The sequence below is a fragment of the Cydia amplana genome, chromosome 27 (genome assembly GCF_948474715.1).
Source record: "Cydia amplana chromosome 27, ilCydAmpl1.1, whole genome shotgun sequence".
Classification (NCBI taxonomy): Eukaryota; Metazoa; Arthropoda; class Insecta; order Lepidoptera; family Tortricidae; genus Cydia; species Cydia amplana.
In genome coordinates this window covers 2,434,776-2,453,449 of record NC_086095.1, presented here as the reverse complement: position 1 = coordinate 2,453,449, position 18,674 = coordinate 2,434,776, and the positions used below count along the sequence as shown (strand labels likewise).

Here is an 18,674-nt window from a genome sequence, read left to right as displayed (position 1 = left end):
CACGCACGCACTAAACGTCCTCGCAGGGAAAGACGGCCGCGAAAATCAGTGAATATGTCAGTATAACCGGACATAATTCCATAAAAATAGTATTTATAGGTCATATTAAGCGATTTGTCACTATAAGCGAAGTCATCTTATCCGACTTTGTCTGCTTTGTCACAAAGAATTCCATATGAAAACCAAACTTCGCACAGTAATTGCGTCATAGTAAGCGGTTGGTCAGTATAAGCGGAGTCATAATAAACGGATTCCTATCAGTGAAAGAATAAGGGTCAAAGTCAAATGGCGTTAATCTTTTGTCAAAAGATGGCAGTAAATGTACTGGGGCTACATTTTACCATGACAGTAACTCTCTATTCACTCTATTCTCTTTGATTATAGTATTGTAAACTTATAGAGTCTGGCTAGCCAAAAATTGTTGACAGATATTTCGTTGTTGTATCACCAATTGTCTATGATTTAAAAAAAGCTAAAAGTCAATTTATGTCATTCATTTTATTTGTTTGCGGTTTATAAGGGGTTTATTTTAAATAATATTAGTAATGTCTATACTGAGTGAGGTCCGCAAACTACTATTTAAGCTAGTAAATAATTACGACAATGTGCGAAGTCGACGTGTAGCGTTGTATGACGAAAAACTGCAATGTTTACAAGTCGTAAGCAAATGTAAACAAATTAGGAGGTTAGTGATCTATAAATATTTTGATACTTAGCATTTAGCATATTTGGCATAGTACTTATGTAGTTTTTTTGCTGATGGATTAATATTACGGTATTATCGAGCTAGGTCTTATTTACACTACATTTCATTTTTGCCCGTTACAATGGTATATGGTGAGAAAGTGTTAACATATGTGTTTTTATCGTTGACAGTACTTTACATAGTGGTAGAAATTATGTGAGCTGATTTTGAGTGCACGTCAACGTATATTTAACTTATATCCTTAGGTACCTTACGTCTGCACAGAAAATCAAAAATATTATCTAGTATCAAAACTATATAAGGTTGTCTGGAAGAGATCGCTCTTTAGCGATAAAACCGCCTGTTGTTTACCTCTGTCTTCATGTATTATTTGTGTTTCCATGTACATTTATTCTGAGGTTGTACAATAAAGAGGATTTGTATTGTATTGTATAATTCCTACTACACAAAGTGTGACCAGCCCAAGATTTTTTGAATTTCCCGCCAAAAATTTGTGTAATATTTCAGTAGCCATACTCCATATGTCTGTATTATATTGTATTGTATTATATTGTATTGTATACTTACTTGCTGGTGGTGAGTGCGACGGCGCACGACGCCACGCCGGTTAGTTTAAGTACAGTTTTCTCTATTTTGTTGACGCACGACGCGCACGTCATGCCGCGTATCTGCAATTATTAAAATAATCATTAATAAATATAGCTGGTCAACCAAATCTTGTCAGTAAAAAATAGGCTGTGACAGACGGACAGACAGACAGACGAGTGATCCTATTAGGGTTCAATTTTTTCCTTTTGAGGTACGGAACCCTGAAAAAGGCGCAAAATTCAAATTTTCTATGGGACGATATCGCTTCGCGCCTACATTTTTCAAATTTGCCGCCTTTTTCTACTGTCAAGATCGTTGACCAAGTATAAATATAAATATCAGTGGACATCTTACACAGATCAACCTAGCCCCAAAGCAAAGCTTGTACTATGGGTGCTAGGCGACGATATACTTATATAGATAAATACATACTAATATACATAGAAAACACCCATGACTCAGGAACAAATATCTGTGCTTATCACACAAATAAATGCCCTTATCGGGATTCGAACCCAGGACCATCGGCTTCACAGGCAGGGTCACCACCCACTAGGCGAGACCGGTCCTCAAAATCGAAGTACATATGTAATATATCTAATATTGAAAGAAAAAGAATTTTAGGGCGTTTTCTAAATTAAATATTGAAAACCCGATTCTCACGGATCCTGGTATTTTTGGGTTTTTTCAACTCAGAATCACTAGCATATTCAATCCTGATGATAAAAAAAATGTCCCAAAAAATTGTACATTCCACTACGTCACGTCCATACAAGTGAAAAATTTTCTCATAATAAAACGTGACGTAATGGAATGGACATTTTGGGACATCTTTTTTTAATGGAAGGGTGGAGAGTGCTGTCGATTCTGAGTAGAATGAACCCAAAAATGTCCAGATTTGAAAGAATCGGGTTTTCGATATTTATTTTAGAAAACGCCCTTTAATATTATCAAACATACCAGAATAGACCTCTCCTTAAATCCACAACGACAGCATGTAATTGTAAATTAACAAATTATAGTCAATAATTATAACCTATGGGCCATATTACTATACTTTGTAGTGTTTCATAGAAATTCCATAGTAGTAAAATCGTTTTGACAGTTCGAAAAAAGAAATTGACTAGCAGTCAAATACCCTATTATGCACTACCAGGGGCCCATTTCTCGAACGATATTAGTCTAATATTATTAGTGTGTTGTCATGACAACGCATATGATTTGACAGTTCGTGGACTAATATTATTAGTGTGTTGTCATGACAACCCATACGATTTGACAGTTCGTGGACTAATAATATTAGTCTAATACCGTTCGAGAAATGGGCCCTAGGCGTGGCTCACTCCGCGGTTGCGTCTCGTCGCAACAAGTACTTAAAAGTACATCCGTCCCACACCAATATTGGTGTCTAGCCATAAGCCGCGCGTGGCGCTTGCGCCACCTAGCGGTCATATCTGTCCTAATCGTAACAGACGCGTTTTGTTAGAGAGTGAATCTTCTGTACCTAGTACTATTATTTATTCTGTGGCACTACATATGTACAATAGCTGGTGGCCTAGCGGTAAGAGCGTGCGACTTGTAATCCGGAGGTCGCGGGTTCGAACGCCGGCTCGTACCAGAGTTTTTCGGAACTTATGTACGAAATATCATTTGATATTTACCAGTCGCTTTTCGGTGAAGGAAACCATTGTGAGGAAACCGGACTAATCGCAATACGGGCCTAGTTTACCCTCTGGGTTGGAAGGTCAGATGGCAGTCGCTTTCGTAAAAACTAGTGCCCACGCCAATTACTAGGATTAGTTGCCAAGCGGACCCCAGGCTCCCATGAGCTGTGGCAAAATGCCGGAACAACGCGAGAAAGATGAAATATCTCAACAGTAACTGGAATTAGCACTACATTATGTAAAACTATATGGCGTCCTTACATGGCGACCCAGCCGCCGTAACATTTTGCAACATAGACGGGACTCGACTCATTCTTATTGAGAACTATAAATGTCTTCTACTTGCAGTGTTAAGGCTACGCTGGCTTAATAATTCATTCAGTTTAAAAGACCATAAAATTATACATAAGAGCCTCTAAATACTGAAAAAATAAACGGATGGCGCGTTATGTACCTATTCCAGAAGGCATTATCTGTTATACTCAAATTGTTCTACATTGTGTGACAAACGCGGTTTTAAGTATTGTTCGCTTATTACCTATAATCTCTGGGTTCTCTGTTAATATTAACATGCAATCATCAGAAAACGCTTGAAAATCAATTCTATTTACATTACATATGTAGTCTATATATGTACAATGTCATACCGTGAGTTGTATCTCCTTGAGCCCCGTTCCGTCGTCGACGCTGAGCACTTCAGAGGGGAACCCTAACTCAGTTATACTGTTAGCGATGTCCGTAGCAGAAATCTTTCTGGGGGAAAAACTGACTTCCGCCTTAGCTGCTAACAGCGCTATTAGGATGGAATCCACACCTGGAATATAATAAATAAAAATAAATAAATATCAGGGGACATCTTACACAGATCAACCTAGCCCCAAACTAAGCAAAGCTTGTACTATGGGTGCTAGGCAACGATATACATACTTATATAGATAAATACATATATACATAGAAAACACCCATGACTCAGGAACAAATATCTGTGCTCATCACACAAATAAATGCCCTTACCGGGATTCGAACCCAGAACCATCGGCTTCACAGGCAGGGTCACTACTCACTAGGCCAGACCGGTCGTCAATATATAGTTATTTGTTTTAAAAGGGGGCAAAGTTGTTGTTTAACCGCTCGTGCTAATATTGATACCCGAGCAAGCGAAAGATTCCAAAATTGAATCGAAAAATGGAATCTTGAGCGTTGCGAGGGTTTCAAAGCACGAGGGTTAAACAAAATTTGCCCCCGAGTGAAACACAAAATTTTTCACCACACCAACCCCGAAGCAAATATTAAATGTAAAATATCAACAAAATCAAATCAAATCAAATCTAAATAAATGTTATTAAATATTTATCATCCAAAATCATCATTTAAAAGTAAATTCTACCAGCAAACATAGGAAAACAACTAAAAATTTGCATTTGATTACTTTGCCTCACATGTGAATAAAATGCAACTTTGCTATCAGTTTTTGAAATGCAAAGTAAGCCTTTCCGAGCTGGTGTGGTGAAAACAACATTAATACACACATATACGATGCAACTCGCGTAGATTCATTGATGAATCGTTCAATCACTGTATATTGTCCCGTAGGTATATAAAAGTTTCGTCACTGTTAATTTATTAATTTACCGGCCGGTCTTTTGAGTAGACCAGCGGTCTTTTCAGTAGACCAACGGTCTTCTCAGTAGACCAACGGTCTTCTCAGTAGACCAACGGTCTTCTCAGTAGACCAAAGTCTTCTCAGTAGACCAACGGTCTTCTCAGTAGACCAAAGTCTTCTCAGTAGACCAACGGTCTTCTCAGTAGACCAACGGTCTTTTCAGTAGACCAACGGTCTTCTCAGTAGACCAACAGTCTTCTCAATAGACCAACGGTCTTCTCAGTACACCAACGGTCTTCTCAGTACACCAACGGTCTTCTCAGTAAAACAGCGGTATTGCAGTTATTTTAGTAGACTAATGTTCCCGATAGCTTACCATATAACTTTGAGCAGTGTTTCTCGATGGCTGCGACACACGAGGCACAGGTCATCCCCTTCACTTCTAACGTACATCGTGTCAACTCTGACTCTGATGGTAGTTTGCCCTGAAATTAAAAATAGATCTTTAAATTCCAATCTAGTATTAGCACAGAATAAATAATAGCACTAGGTACAGAAGATTCACTCTCTAACAAAGCGCTTCTATTACGACAAATACGACCTCTACTATGGCTAGACACCAAAATTGGTGTCGGCCGCATGTACTTGTAGGTACTTGTAGCGACGTGACGAAATCGCGGAGTGGGCCACGCCTGGTATTAGTGTATTAGTGTGTGTGTGTGTGTGTGTGGTAGTGTGTATAGATTTAAAAAAAGTCATTCGCTTTGAACCTTCTTAACCCTTTGGACGCTATGCCTATTGTGAGCGGCATTTCATCGTGAACCTTATACGAATGCATGAAGGTTGATATTGGCCTGTAGCCGCGCGCGTCAGGTGATTGGTATTGGTGAGTGATCGAATGAATGAATGAGTGAACGTAACTAAAGTGCACGAAATTTAACATATCTTTCCATACAATTTTGCAACTGGCTTTTCAACTTGCTTTTGGTATACAAAAACAACACAAATTCAAAATATTGCTGTCATTAGGTATGTGAATGAAATACCTATAATAATATTCTTGTGTGCAATAGGTTTTTTTTTAATATTTCCTAATCCTCGAGAAGATTCTCGAGACAGTGGTGTAGGGTTGGCCCGGTGTAGCTTTATTTGACGTTCATAAGCGCTTTGTAATATGCCTACTTGAATAAACTACGTAGGTCACTCGATAAGTTTTGAGATGCTCGAAATTCTGAAATGGAACGCACCTGAATTATATGTTTTTAAAAAGCAAATTTATTTAAAAATAGAACACAAGTTGGCGATTCGCTCCAATTTAAAAAATGAATATGTTACAGTCATTTTTCTAAAACGGTTCCCGCGTTTTTTCTTTATCTTTAATACCACCTCGGTGGCGAACAAAGCATACTGCCTGACGGTAAGCGGTCACCATAGCCTATGGGCGCTTACAACGCTCGTACTTACATTAGTTTGTGTTTTACTCTTGACGGGCGAAGGTCTGACCAGCACGCCGTCACCTGAAGCTTCTTGGTTGGATTTGCCTTGCGAATTCGTTTCTGGAAAGACAAATGCCTTTTTGTGATAAATACTTTACAGAGACAGTTGAAAATGGTGTCACTTGAGTCATAAAAACGAATCAACACTTTTGAAGCCTATTACTACTACTAGTCCAGGAAGGCTCGCGGGCCGCAAGTGACAGGTTCACCGGCCGCATGCGGCCCGCGGGCCGCAGGTTGCCGACCGCTGTTTTATGGTGTAAAAGTATAGCAGCTGGTCTCCAGAGTCCAGCTGAACCAACGGTCTATCCAGTAGACCAATAGTCTTTCCAGTAGACCAATGGTCTTTCCAGTAGACCAGGGGTGTATTTAACAGACGATAACAATTCTTACCACTATCCCCACTGGTTTCCACACCATCAACGCTTTTGATCGACGTCTGCGACCTGTAGAGGATTCAGAGTCGATGCTTTCGTTGGAACAGACCTTTGCGTCAGTAGACCAACGGTCTTTCCAGTAGACCAGCGGTCTTTCCAGTAGACCAATTATATTTCTAATGAATCATGAAAATCTCACCATTATCCCCACTGGATTCGACTCCATCAACGCTATTGATCGACGTATCGAATCCCAGCTCGTATATGATGTCTGCGATCTGTTGAGGAGTCAAGAGTAGAGCGGCTGGCCCGAACTCTAGCTGAACCAACGGTCTTTCGAGTAGACCCACGGTCTTTCCAGTAGACCAATGGTCTTTCCAGTAGACCAAGGGTGAATTTAACAGATAAAAATAATTCTTACCATTATCCCCACTGGATTCAACTCCATCAACGCTCTTGATGGACGTATCGAATCCCAGCTCGTATATGATGTCTGCGATCTGTTGGGGAGTCAGAGTGGAGCGGCTGGCCCGGACTCTAGCTGAAGCAACGGTCTTTCCAGTAGACCAATGGTCTTTCCAGTAGACCAATGGTCTTTCCAGTAGACCAATGGTCTTTCCAGTAGACCAACGGTCTTTCCAGTAGACCAGGGGTCTATTTAACAGATAGTAACAATTCTTACCACTATCCCCACTGGATTCGACTCCATCAACGCTCTTGATGGACGTATCGAATCCCAGCTCGTATATTATGTCTGCGATCTGTTGGGGAGTCAGAGTGGAGCGGCTGGCCCGGACTCTGGCGGTGCCAGACGCGAGGTCCACTGTGGCGTGGATTACGCCAGGGGTTTCTCTTAGAGCTCCTGTGAACGAAATATTTTACACAAATCAGAAAATTTTACCTTATTGTTGTTATTATTTGGTATGACCAACATATAACTGTACACTTTTAGTCGAGTTTTTTTTATTATCCACAAAATAGTCCCTTGATTATTCAAGGGTTTTCTTCCTATAGAATCATCATGACAGAAAACTAAAATGGTTTCTTCTCTACCTGTTCAGGACTTGGGCTTTTCTTCGGTTATCTTTCGGAAACAGACAAGTCAAATGAGAACACTAGACTAGACTAGTACTATCAATATCACATATTTGTATGAAGCTTATGCTTATAGACGTACTGTTGTTCCATTTGAATGTCCTTAAAAAGAAACGAATCGAAAGATCGATAGGACATTTCGCATACAATCTTTAACGAACGTTTTATCAGTGACAGGCGGTTCGGTGAAACCAACCCTAAGCCCCAACTTCAGTCACCCTATATGTAAAAAAAAAAGTAAAAATTATTTATTAACCATGAATAATTGTTTAAGTACAGTATGCAGTTTATCGACGACTTCCACACTAGGCTAAGCCTGTATCGTGAAAGTCAGCTACATGCGTAAATTAACCAAGTAAGTAACAGCGGCTTGAAAAATCCGATACATATACAGAGCAGTAGCAGCAGGTAGTGCATGCAAACTTACACTAAGTATTTAAATAATACAATACAAATGCGTAAGTATATGTAGTTGACAGGCTGACGAGTATGGCAGTTGGGGAGACACTCTGCATACCCTTTATAATGCAATCATACTGTAGAAATACGTACCCTCTATAGTATTAACGCAGGACTGACACGTCATGCCGCCGACTACGATGAGGATGTCGCTTTCTTCGGCGGCTGACATGTCTATTAGCAGATCTGTGGGGATTTCTTTCGGTAGGAGATTTCTGGAAGAAGAGAAGAAGAGATTTTTATTAAAACGTTAATGTGAAAATGGGAGCTTAGTTGGAAATGGATCTATATCTGAATCCCTAAAGTCTTTTCTCCTATCTTTGCATTCCCTAATATTGTCATAAAGATCAGTTGTCCTAACACTAAACACCCTAATTTTGGTTTCCCTAATTATTGTTTACTTATCCTATTAAGCATATTTTATTTTTTGCGAGGGTCGCAGTTCTAACCCTAACCTAACCCACTTTTGTGGCAGCAAGTTCTAAAACCTAACCATTTTTCAGAACCTTACATTATGGAAAATAATCGGTATGACAAATTGATCGTTAGGGCATGTGCTCATTAGGACAAACCAGTTAGGGCAAGTGACTTTAGGACAAACGTTGTTAGGGATTCAGAATGACACCCTTGGAAATTAATAATGTACTTTGTTGACTTCACTAATTGAGATCTAAACACTGACCATCCAGCCTCTAGACTCAACTTAGGCCAATTCTTTCATGAAACCGATGCTGCCAAAAATACAGGGGTGCGGGGGACGAGGTGAGCGAGTCCCGTGCCGTGATTGGTCCGTTCAAACACACGTGGGCGTCAGACAGTAATATCTGCCGGGCGCTAGTGATGTGACACGTTGAATAATAACATTGTCAATCACGGTCAATAATGTAATAACAGTAATAATATGCAAGCATGTTTTGAATGCTATGTTGATTCGTTCGTTCGAAAACATTAACCCATAACGTTGTGGTTTCGTTAGCAGGTGTATCTGCTTTATATAATTAATTTAAAAATAAACTATTGGTAAAAAGGCGTCTTATGGGATTTAGAGAAGCGCGAGACGAGACGAGATGCGGATGCGGATATTCGCAACATCCCTGCTTGGAAGCACTTCTTCACGCAGCTCGCCCTTCGGCCTCGCTTTAAATTACTGAGGGTTGCACGCTTGGGTGTCGGGGTGAAGGCTTCGGGCCTTCGGCGGGTCAGCCTTCGGCCTCCCAGCCTGATATTCGCCCTTCGGGTTCGCTTAACCTACTTGGAAATTTTCCTTTGCCCGTGTCCGCCGCCATTTTGAGTGTTTTCAAAAAATAATTCACATACTAATCTTGGGCCCCCAAGCTCGCCGCATGCCAAATCTCAACGCGCTCAGACCAACTTGAAAAAAAAAAGACGGCCATTTTCATAATCATAATCATAATTCTTTATTGCAACCATGGTATTACAAGGTGTTTTTATGTTAGTTAGTACATTTTGAAACTTTTTAAATGCAATTTGTGTTGTCTCGGGCCCTCTATGGCATTTGGTCGAGCACCCCCCACCTATCTCTCACCTTTGAAGATTTTCATAAAAAATAAGTGGCCATTTTTACCGCCATATTGGTTTTATTAAAAAAAATCCATAGGAATACAGCTAGGTGACCCCGAGTTTTCGTGACCAAAATTTTAGCGCGCTGGGAGTATTTTGAAAAATGATCGCCATTTTGAATCCGCCATTTTGAAAAAATAATGGCGGCTTCAGAAACTGTCAGCGTCCCTCTATGACATTTGGTCGAGCATCTCCCACGTATCTGTCACCGTTTAGTGACCAAAAGTCGGATAATCCGGTAGACCAAAAGTCGGATTTTTCTGGAAGTCACCAAACCACCCCCTCTATACGACCGTATCAAAGTCAAATACCCCAGGAACCCCCTTCTGGGAGAGCAATTATGTCAATTAATCACTCGGGTTGCGGCTTTATATACAGGGTGGATTTTCTTTTTGGCTCAGTGAGGGCAGCTACCAGATCCCGAACTGCTACGAGAAAACGGTCTTAGGAGACCTTCCCTCGATTTCAAATTAGATCCCATTCCTATTGAGGATCAAAAGCTTGTATGGAAGCAAAAAAAAATTCCGGCTAGAAAAGCCACAAATCGAGGAAAACTTTTCCCATAATAAATTTCACATTTTCTCCATAGTAAATGTATGGAAAAAGTTTTTATTAATTTGTGGCTTTTTAGTACATTACCGTAAGTCGACCCCTAGGAAACTATTGATACTGGATAGGAATGGAATCGATTGGCATACAAAAGTAGCATGTGAAAAATAAAAGTTTTCATTTTCATTCAAATATTATGGGAAGTTTTCCTCGATTTGTGGCTTTTCTAGCATGAAATTTTTTTTTGCTCCCATACAAGCTTTTGATCCTCAATAGGAATGGAATCGATTGGCATAAAAAAAAGTTTGTCAAAAATGACCTTTTTCTCGTATCCTGTATGTTTTTTCCAAAATCTGTAAATGCCAATCTTCATTAATTTAAAATCGAGGGAAGGTCTCTTAAGACCGTTTTCTCGTAGCAGTACGGGATCTGGTAGCTGCCCTCACTGAGCCAAAAAGAAAATCCACCCTGTATTCGCGGTATCCTACTATACCCACCCATTAAAAACATCCTGTATAATTCTATTAAGAGTTATTACATGGTTTAAATCAAATATTGATTTGTTATTATGTAAATGAAATGTTATTTAACACAATCTAACTAAATGAGGTTTAAATTATTTGGCCGAATGTTCAAGTATCATTGCCATGTTGGCAGTCGTACACAGAAAAAAAGCAAAAATTAAAAAGTTAAACCGGCGCCCACTATTCTCAACAAAAATGGAATCAAAATAATGCATTTTAAATTGCAACCGTGTGTTTTTGTATAAAATTGGTCTTGTGATTAATTTTTGCAATGTTTTTATAATCGCTAAAAGTAATACGAGTACCTATGTAGTGCTGAATTGACAATATCGGTTATGTTCAAGGGAAAATTGGTACCTGACCGTAAGTGTACTTCTCATATTATTTATTTGTTTTATAGTGAATTTTTCGCAAATACCTATGCGATTTGAATTGAATTACCTTATCAATAGTAAACAATCACATTCTATGGATATGGACATCACTAGTTTGGGCTTAGGAATGTCACGTAATAAAATACAAGAAAGGATGTATACGGATGCAGCGCGATAGAAAGAGACTTTCTTAAAAGACGTCATCGAGTTTCAAGCGCTGTCAAATTTGATGAGACGCTTAAATTAAAATATTTTTTTATCCAAATCTCTAAAAAATCGGCTTACCTGTGAAATGAAATGCCATTTTTTTGTACACCAGAGTTTTTAGTGTTCTTGCCACACAATTTGACACAACAATAATGCATTTTTGATAGCAAAAACTTCTTCGAGCTACCGAAGTTTCTACACCGAGCCCGGTCCGCCGACTGAAGTAAGCGGTGTAGGCGTGACTCGAAGATGGAGTAACGCTACCGTATGTGTGGCAGAGGGGGTAGCGCGACTATGCTATGTCTAGAGGCTGGATGGTCAGTGGATCTAAATTGGTACAAAGTTCTATATAGTTTTTCAAGTCAACAACAGTCATATGGTCAGTTATTTCACAAAAGGCCTTCTACCGTAAATTATGTACAGATAAACCGATAAAGATCGTCGGCATTTTGACTACCAATACTACCAATATTTTGAGTAGATCCATTCACTTTTTGTTTTCTCACGCTAGCCCGGATCCACTGCCATACCAGAAGTAATCTAAATTTTCAGAAGATCTTCGGTCTTTCCAGTATACCATGGTATTTCGAGTAGACCAAGGCATTTCTACAATATTCCTACCTGCTCTCGCCCTGAGCGGTATCGCACTGTTTTCTATTCACTCCGGTGCAAAGCGGAAGTAACCGAGTTTTTGAGAAGACCATCGGTCTTTCCAGTAGACCATAGTGTTTCAAGTAGACCAAATCTTACCTAGTCTCTTCCTGAGCGGTGTCTTGTGTGCTGAGTCCCATGTCTTCTTTTGACTCGCTGATCGCCTCCGCGCTGCATAACGGAAATAACCGAGGTTTTGAGAAGACCATCGGTCTTTCCAGTAGACCATGGAGTTTCAAGTAGACCTAGCCTTACCTAGTCTCTTCCTGAGCGGTGTCTTGCGTGTCGAAGCCCATGTCTTCTATTCGCTCGCGGATCGCCTCCGCGGTGCACTCTCGCGGCGCATAACGGAAGTAACCCGCGTTTTCTGATAACTCCACCTGCGGATACATTTACATATTATGGATTAAGACAGGGTCACCAAATGGCGGACCGCGGCCTGCATCCTGCATCCAGACCGCCGCCGACCTATTTTATTTTTTGCTTAAGTATTTAATAAACTCAAGGAGAAACGGACCGCGATGTCATTTTATTTTAAGAACCGGACCCCTGAAGAAAATTTTGGTGACCCCTGGATTAAGAGGAAAGGGGCAGAGCAGATAATGCGCTGGACCTTCAAAACGGTTCTAACGACTTTTTAGTACGTGGTTATTACCGGGTATTCCAAATTGGATGCAAACAGCCCAAATCAGAGATAGATGGAGAACTTTGGTGAAGGCCTCCGAAGACATGGTTTTTACCGAATGTTAACTCTATCTTCTTATCGTGAACTTATTATACCTATGTATTTATTTATTATCAATACGAACACGGGGCAATAGATCGGCTCAGTAGGTCTTTCGAGCAAACTTCCGGTATTTCTAGTAGACCGTTGGTCTTTCGAGTAGACCGTCGGTCTTTCGAGTAGACCGCCGGTCTTTCGAGTAGACCATAGTGAATTAGAGCTCACCTTAGCATGCTCGACGCCTTGCAGTCCACGGATAGTGCCCTCAATGTTCCGCACGCAGGACTGGCAAGTCATACCCTTGATCGGGATTCGAACCGCCACCAGGGCCTGCTCAGTCTCCCTGTGAACAAAGAGAAATTGTATTTAGTGTTTTATTCCAAACTTTATTTGTTGAGGGGAAAAAACACACTTGTCATTGGATTCGCAGCGCTTCGTAAGAAAGGAGTGAAATGTGAATGAAATTACTACAAGGATTTAGGGCGTTATAAACGCCTGCTAAGCTAATCAGCTGATGATCGTTGTTTGTCCCTCTCTATGGCATAACGACAGATAGGGACAAACGACGATCATCAACTAATTAAGAGCTCATTTAGACGATGCGAGAACTCGCATGCGTCTTTCATTACATTGCGGGTTTTGATCGGTCGGTTGAATTGGACGTAACCAACAGTCCGGAATGTAACTAAAATCGCATGCGAGTTCGCGCGCCGCCTAAGGGCTGATTTATACGACACGCGAGCTCGCATGCGGTTTTAGTTACATTGCGGACTGTTGGTTACGTCCAATTCAACCGACCGATCAAAACCCGCAATGTAATGAAACTCGCATGCGAGTTCTCGCATCGTCTAAATGAGCCCTAAATCAGCCCTAAGTTTCGCAGCCGTTTATGAACGCCATTAGTGTCGTGGCGTGGCTAGATCGAGTCGAACCAATATTCACCGCGTCGCTGATACACTATTATTAACCGGAAGTAAGACTATCTTAGAATCACAGATTGTTGGAAAACACATTCGTTCCACATTAACCAATTTCATGGCAATTTGTCTTGACTGAGCCGGTTTCCTGCACGAGGCTAGTAACTGAGCATTGTTTCGCTATTATATTACAGTTATGGGCTTGAAATCGTTTTTTTGAAGTGGAAACTTCTTTAGCGGCGCTGTGCACTTATTGTGATGGGGAAAAAATGTTAAACTCGTAACAGGTGTCACGTGACCGTAAGACGTAAGACGGTCACGTGACCTGATCGAAAAACTGTTACTTCAATGTCATTGAGTTTTTCTTTATTGATTTAAATGCCATCTAGTGAGTGTCGATCTAACTGGTATTAATATAACTCGAGTACTAACAGTGATGTTAGTTAGGGTTTCAAGTAATGCGATGAAATAACGCTAGATGGCGTTAACCTCAATTATACATAGTGCTGCAGACATTTTGCAATAGTTATTGAGTTTTCACTTCTGTCGGCACTCCCTGAGTGCAACCAGTTGTTTTTTTTATCTTTCAATCTCGTAGTCACCCATGCTAAAAACTTTCAGTGCTACCTTATGCTATCGAAACGTATTTTTTGTCACCTAGCAGGTTCATTGTCAAATCCATTCAACTGTGTCCTATCGTTTTCCGCATTCGATAACGTTTGCGGTGTTCTACGTTAACCAGGTATAACCGCCAATTTGAATTTGGAACTAATTTATCTTTGAAGAAAATGTTCCAATGATTAGCAATACAATTGAAGGGATGTTTACAAAAACAACATAACTGCTTAGAGCGGTTGACACCTTTTTATGAAGACTGTTAATCGTTTCAGGTGTCAACCAGTGTAGTCAGTTATGTTGTTTTTGTAAACATCCCTTCAATTCGCCACTGTTCTAAACCTTTAAAGGGGCCCACTGATTAACAGTCCGCCGGACGGTATCGGCCTGTCAGTTAGAACGAAAAATTGACAGTTCCGAACAACTGACAGTCTGATATCGTCCGGTGGACTGATAATCAGCGGGCCCTTTAGATTAGGTACATAAAAATTTACATTATAGTTTATAATATAACATGTAAGGGAGCGTTCAAGTATTACGTAACGCAATTTTTGAAAATTTTTGACCCCCCCCCCCTCCCCCATGTAACGCACCGTAACGTTTTTCTGTACCACCCAGGCCCCCCATCCCCCTAGTAAAACGTTACGTAACCACCAAGTGACCATTTTTTACCTAAAGGCCACAATTATGTGGCGTAAAGTACCGTAAAGTGGCGAAAAGTTCTGTAGGGTTAAAAAACAATGTTACGTAACGCGTAGTTCATTCTGAATCCCTAACAACGTTTGTCCTAAAGTCACATGCCCTAACTGGTTTGTCCTAATGGGCACATGCCCTAACGATCAATTGATATAACGATTATTTTCCATAATGTAAGGTTCTGAAAAATGGTTAGGTTTTAGAACTTGCTGCCACAAAAGTGGGTTAGGATAGGGTTAGAACTGCGACCCTCGCAAAAAATAAAATATGCTTAATAACATTAGGATAAGTAATCAATAATTAGGGAAACCAAAATTAGGGTTTTTAGTGTTAGGACAACTGATCATTATGACAAACAATATTAGAGAATGCAAAGATAGGAGAAAATACTTTAGGGATTCAGATATAGATCCGTGAGCAATCTATGTATTTTTTTCTCTATGGCATAGCACACGGCGTTTTGCACACGACAAGTCATTAATTCGCTCGCACGTAACTGCATTAACATAAATGCATATTTATTAGTCTTATCGGTAATACGCTTGTCAAGTTCACACGCTAATTGAAAATTAATGTTTCCTAACAAAGTGTTTACTTTGTTGTAGGTTTTTGTCTCGAATTTGTACGCCTAGACTCCTCGAGTCGAATGATGGTCCCTATACATAAATAAATAAATAAGTATATATTTATTTCAAAGCCAAACCAGTGGGGAGACACTCCTGACTTCGGGCACAGGGCGGACACGCCATACATCAAAAATCATTTGCGTTTATGTGTGCACGGCACGTCTGTACACGCGTCATTGTGTATGTGTGGGTAAGTCGCTTTACTGAGAGCACGCCAGAAGTCCGGCAGATTCATGCCGCGGCCAGTCGCGGGGCGAGGTAATGCGAGTCGGGGCGGGGCGGTGCGTGGCCGTTCTGTATGATAATACTATTACTTATTCTGTGCTTCGGCTCAGCATTGCTCCGAGCAATTATTAGCGTTGACACAACTTGAGGTCCCTTTGCGTGCACGACCACAGATAAGATATTTACTTGATTTTGACAACCCTAAATAGCCGAAAGGGATAGTGCCATAAGTTAGAAAGGGATATCATGATTCCACCTTGGATCGCTGTCAAACTTCGGTTTCGTAGGAAATGTCCTTTCTGTACGGTAGTAGTATATAGTAGGTACTATTACTTATTATGTGCCTACCATGAGACTTGAAGAAACTGTCATAGGGACCATCCAACCAATTTTGCGGGAAAAAGGGAATTTTACAAAACGTGTAAATTAATTAAGTAGTTTAATAATAGCTACACGTGAATTTTTTGTCTGTCAAGGTGTCTTGTATAAGGAAAAACCTCGATCCTTATGTTATATAGAATTGTATACCTATGGGTACTTTACATATGTATATATATGATATAGGTACAATGCGTCACGCGGAAGGCACCATAATGACGATAAATAAGTATTTTGGTGAATCTGGTGATAATCATAAGTTGAGTCATAGCGTTATATCAAACGCTATAAAGTATGGTTGATGTTTTGCTTACAAAACACTAATTATTATATCTACATGTAGATATATAATTCATAAACTTGACTCACTTAATTATTAAAATCATTATCATCAGCCACAAAAACTCCCAAACCGAACTGAAACACTATAAAATTAGAGTATAATATCGTAAACTTCTCAAAAATTCACACGCTCGCTAACAAAGCAAATGCAACTTTATAACAGAAGCAATAAGATTCAATTTGCAATGTCCAAACACAACACGTTCACAGTTGCCGAGATTCTAATTTGACTGAGCAAGTAGCAGAAATTGTTTAAAAAGTGAAATCTCTTTCTCGTTCCAATTTGAACTTTAACAAAGTGAAAATAAAATTCAAAATCATCTCAGCATATTCATCATACACACGGCACGCTCTGCGTCGAGTGCAAATTGTATTTAAAAAACTGAATAGTGATGGTTGTTTGATTTTAAACCTACAACTAAACGAGTTAAAGTTCAAATTTCAATGGGTATGTTACTCGATTTAATACTGTTTAGTTTCATAAGAGTATTTTGAATGAGTAAGGTCAGTACAATTTCAATTTCAATTTCAATTTCAATTTCTTTATTGTGAGTTATATGTAGGTAATACAGATGTTCTAAAATACTTAATGTCCATTATAACCTGCCTTTAAGGCGTACAATATTCTTAAACTACATGCATTATTAAAAAATTAAACTAACATAACATAATCAAAACATAACAAAAACCGACAATAATTATTAATTTATATCAACAATTACAATAATTATTAATTTACTAAATACATATCACAACCGAGATCCCAATTTCTTATTATTAAATTTAAATGTCAAAATTATCATCAAAAAATTCTTTTATGTCATAATAACTTTTTCTTACAAGTAATTCCTTTAGGTGTCGTTTAAATGAAGGTGTTGGTAAGCCTTTTATTTCGTTCGATAAGTGATTGAACATTCTAGGTCCCATAACAAAAAAAGAATTGTCATAAAAACTAGTTTTCGGAATGTGATCGGGTAGAATATAAAATACGTTTTTGGCTTTCCTAGGAAATTGGCATGTGTGACTTTTAAATAGTTCCATATGTTCCTGAATAAATATGCAGGACTCTAAGATGTAGGTTGAGGTCAGAGTCAATATGCCTAATTTGACAAAGTGAGCTCTGCATGAATCTCTTTGTTTTAAGAAAGACATTGCTCTTATGCACTTTTTCTGTATTTTAAATAGAGGCAATATATGTGTTGCAGCGGCATTTCCCCAATGTATTATATCATACCGTAAATTTGACGCTACATATGCGTGATAGGCATTTAGAGCAGTTGCTTGTGAGACTGTATTTGTTAGGTTTCTTAAAACGTATATATATCGGCTAATTTTCTTACAAATATCCATTATGTGTGTTTTCCAGCTAACATTAGAATCAATTGTAATGCCTAAGAATTTAAATTCATTAACTTGCTCTATAATATTTCCCTTATACATTATCGTCATGTCCTTTTCCTGTGATTGAGATAGATAAAACTGCATTACTTTTGTCTTGGTTACGTTGACTTTTAAATTATTTTTATCAAACCATTCTATGACATTATTGACGGCGTTGTTAGTTTGTGTTTCATATGTTTCGGCATGACTTGATTCAACTATAAGTGTGGAATCATCAGCAAAAAGCACCATTTGATGTTGTACGACACATGGAAGATCATTGATGTATAAAATGAATAATAATGGTCCTAGTATACTCCCTTGCGGGACGCCGTATTCTACTATTCTACAAACTTATATTTGCGGTCAGTTACGGTATTGTTCTAATCAAATAGTATGGATACATGATAGATTAACTGTTTTTGAACTGTGTTTGTGGATTTACGCGGATTTTCCTCTTTGCTTACAGATATTATGGATAGGTACAGTCACGACTAAAAATATCGATACGGACAACGTGCTAAAAATATGTAGGTATATACCATATAAGTAAAGAAAGTGTGGTAACTCCATACATCAGGTTTCTTACCAAAACGCGAGTTATTTCGTAGTCGACATCTAACGTCAAGTAGTGGAACTATCAGTACCGCTACTTGACGCTAGATGTCGACTACGAAATAACTCGTGTTTTGGTAAGAAAACTGATGTATGGAGTTACCACACTTTCTTTACTTATATTTCTCTATGATTCTGACTTAAAACTTTATGTGAAACAAAGGCACCCCGTACAGGATGGCCGTCTATTTATCATTTGTCACCATGCCTGTCACGTTCTAACAAGTGCGAAAGTGACGAATGACATGACAGGTGATAAAGACACAACCATGATGCCGCTGC

The 18,674-nt window shown here is 39.3% G+C and overlaps 1 protein-coding gene across 1 annotated transcript in view; it reads right to left on the bottom strand.

The window, feature by feature from the left end:
- The window catches only part of LOC134660503 (copper-transporting ATPase 1), a 64,865-nt gene that overhangs the window by 39,120 nt on the left and 7,071 nt on the right, over window positions 1-18,674 (bottom strand). The window contains exons 2-9 of the mRNA XM_063516274.1: window positions 12,824-12,941; window positions 12,130-12,254; window positions 8,082-8,203; window positions 7,117-7,296; window positions 6,026-6,117; window positions 4,938-5,046; window positions 3,606-3,772; window positions 1,274-1,374 (exon numbers count right to left, since the gene is read on the bottom strand). Of these exons, the coding sequence (XP_063372344.1) occupies window positions 1,274-1,374; window positions 3,606-3,772; window positions 4,938-5,046; window positions 6,026-6,117; window positions 7,117-7,296; window positions 8,082-8,203; window positions 12,130-12,254; window positions 12,824-12,941 (1,014 nt within the window). The remainder of the gene's footprint in view (window positions 1-1,273; window positions 1,375-3,605; window positions 3,773-4,937; window positions 5,047-6,025; window positions 6,118-7,116; window positions 7,297-8,081; window positions 8,204-12,129; window positions 12,255-12,823; window positions 12,942-18,674) is intronic.